At 39.6% G+C, this 1,865-nt stretch overlaps 1 protein-coding gene across 1 annotated transcript; it reads left to right on the top strand.

Moving 5' to 3' along the window:
* The first annotated feature begins 869 nt into the window (after positions 1-869).
* Positions 870-1,865, top strand: LOC131973040 (odorant receptor 131-2-like). Its single transcript, XM_059334883.1, has one exon. The coding sequence runs from the start codon at positions 870-872 to the stop codon at positions 1,863-1,865; it is 996 nt and encodes a 331-aa protein (XP_059190866.1).

Here is a 1,865-nt window from a genome sequence, read left to right as displayed (position 1 = left end):
AGCAAGCACACAAAATAAAAATAGTCCCGGTGAATAGTAGTTAGTGTGCTTTTGCAAGCAAGCACACAAAATAAATGAATGAATGAATATTTCGTAATGGTTGAAGGAGTTTGGAATTCTATTCATAGAAGGGGCTAACACATTGTTCACAGAGTACAACATTAAATGGACTGTGTGTATATTCCAAAAAGTTATTTATTCTAAATAAACCAAGTAAAGCAAACAAACCACACAATCTGTAGAGTATAGATATAATCACAGTCTAATCTAAGATTATTTACAGTGTAGAGGTACAAGAGAGGAAGAGAGTGGGGGGCAAGATGGCCAAAGCCACCTGGCATCAGAGAAACAGTCGTTACAACATAAAATAGCTAGATTTTTAAAATCACACAGTCTTCATATTTCATACATTTTTTGATGCAAGTTTTATAGTGCTATAAAACGGGGTTGTAACATCATGTTTGACAGCTGTTGTTGACCTCTGATTGGTCAAGCAGGTTTTTTGGAGGGACCTCGATACCACGGCTTCACCAGCCGTTCACTACTGCAACCACTATGGAATTAAAACAATAATGGTAGAGGAGGAGACACATTACATCACCAGTTACTGATGTGTTTCTCATGCTTAAATGTGATGTTGTCACATGAACCTGCAGACAAGTGCTGCCAGCATTTAAACAGACACTGCCTCTAACCGATCACCTGTGATAACTTTTTGCATTTTGCTTTTGAATTAACCAGACACCCTTCAGATGGATGGATGGGACGATGAATCTTAACTGTTATAGGAACAGAAATTGAACAGTGCTTTCATGCTCCAATGACATTAACAGGCAAATATTTTTGATGTATACATTTTTTTCTGGAAGATGTCATATGCAAATCAGAGTCAGACCAACAACACTGTTGGACTGCAGTATCAGGGGGTGCTTGCATTACAGTTGTTTTCCATTGTAACTACAGTGTCATGCTGTGTGTTTCTCTTCGTTAATGGGACCATGTTATTCACCTTGAAGAGTAAAACTGTGTTTCTTGAGACATCCCGTTATATTCTTCTGTTTAACCTCCTTTTTGCAGACACTGTACAGATGGCTCTGAGTCAATTATTATACATACTGGCTGCTTGTAGTATAAGGTTGACATATCCTGTATGTGGTGTTCTCACTATGCTTGCCTATCTTACAACTGTAATCTCTCCTCTCACACTGGTGGCAATGTCTCTGGAGAGATTTGTGGCTGTGTGCTACCCACTGAGGCACTCTACCATCGTCACCATCAGAAACACAGAATTAGCTATCGTTGTGGTTTGGACCATCAGTTCACTAAATGTTCTCACAGCAGTTATTTTACTATTAGAGTTTCCATTTGAAGACCTGGAGAGCCTGCAGATGAATTTTTTTTGTTCTACAGAATATATGTTGCTTGGCCCAATGTCTGGTGTTTATGATGAAGCCTTTACTTATTTTCTGTTTGTTTCAGCTGGTGTGGTTGTGACTTCCTCTTATATTGGTGTGATAATAGCAGCCAGGTCAGCCTCCACAGACAAAGCTTCAACCCAAAAGGCTCGTAACACACTGCTGTTACATCTGGTACAGCTGGGCCTCAGTCTGTCTTCAACAATACACGACCCACTGCTTATGGCTATCTATAAAGTCTTAGACAGGCTAGCATTTTTGCAAATACAAGTATTTCTTTATGTGTTTATTTTCATTTTACCAAGATGTCTAAGTTCTCTCATCTATGGAATCAGAGACCAGACCATCAGACCGATCCTCGTGTACAATCTTTGCTGTCAGTGGAGAGGCTCACTTTGCCACCCAGTTGTCCCAGCCAAGGCAAAAATCTGCACACTTATTACTTCATAG

Source organism: Centropristis striata, chromosome 6, assembly GCF_030273125.1.
Source record: "Centropristis striata isolate RG_2023a ecotype Rhode Island chromosome 6, C.striata_1.0, whole genome shotgun sequence".
Classification (NCBI taxonomy): domain Eukaryota; kingdom Metazoa; phylum Chordata; class Actinopteri; order Perciformes; family Serranidae; genus Centropristis; species Centropristis striata.
This window is presented reverse-complemented; position numbering and strand designations above follow the sequence as displayed.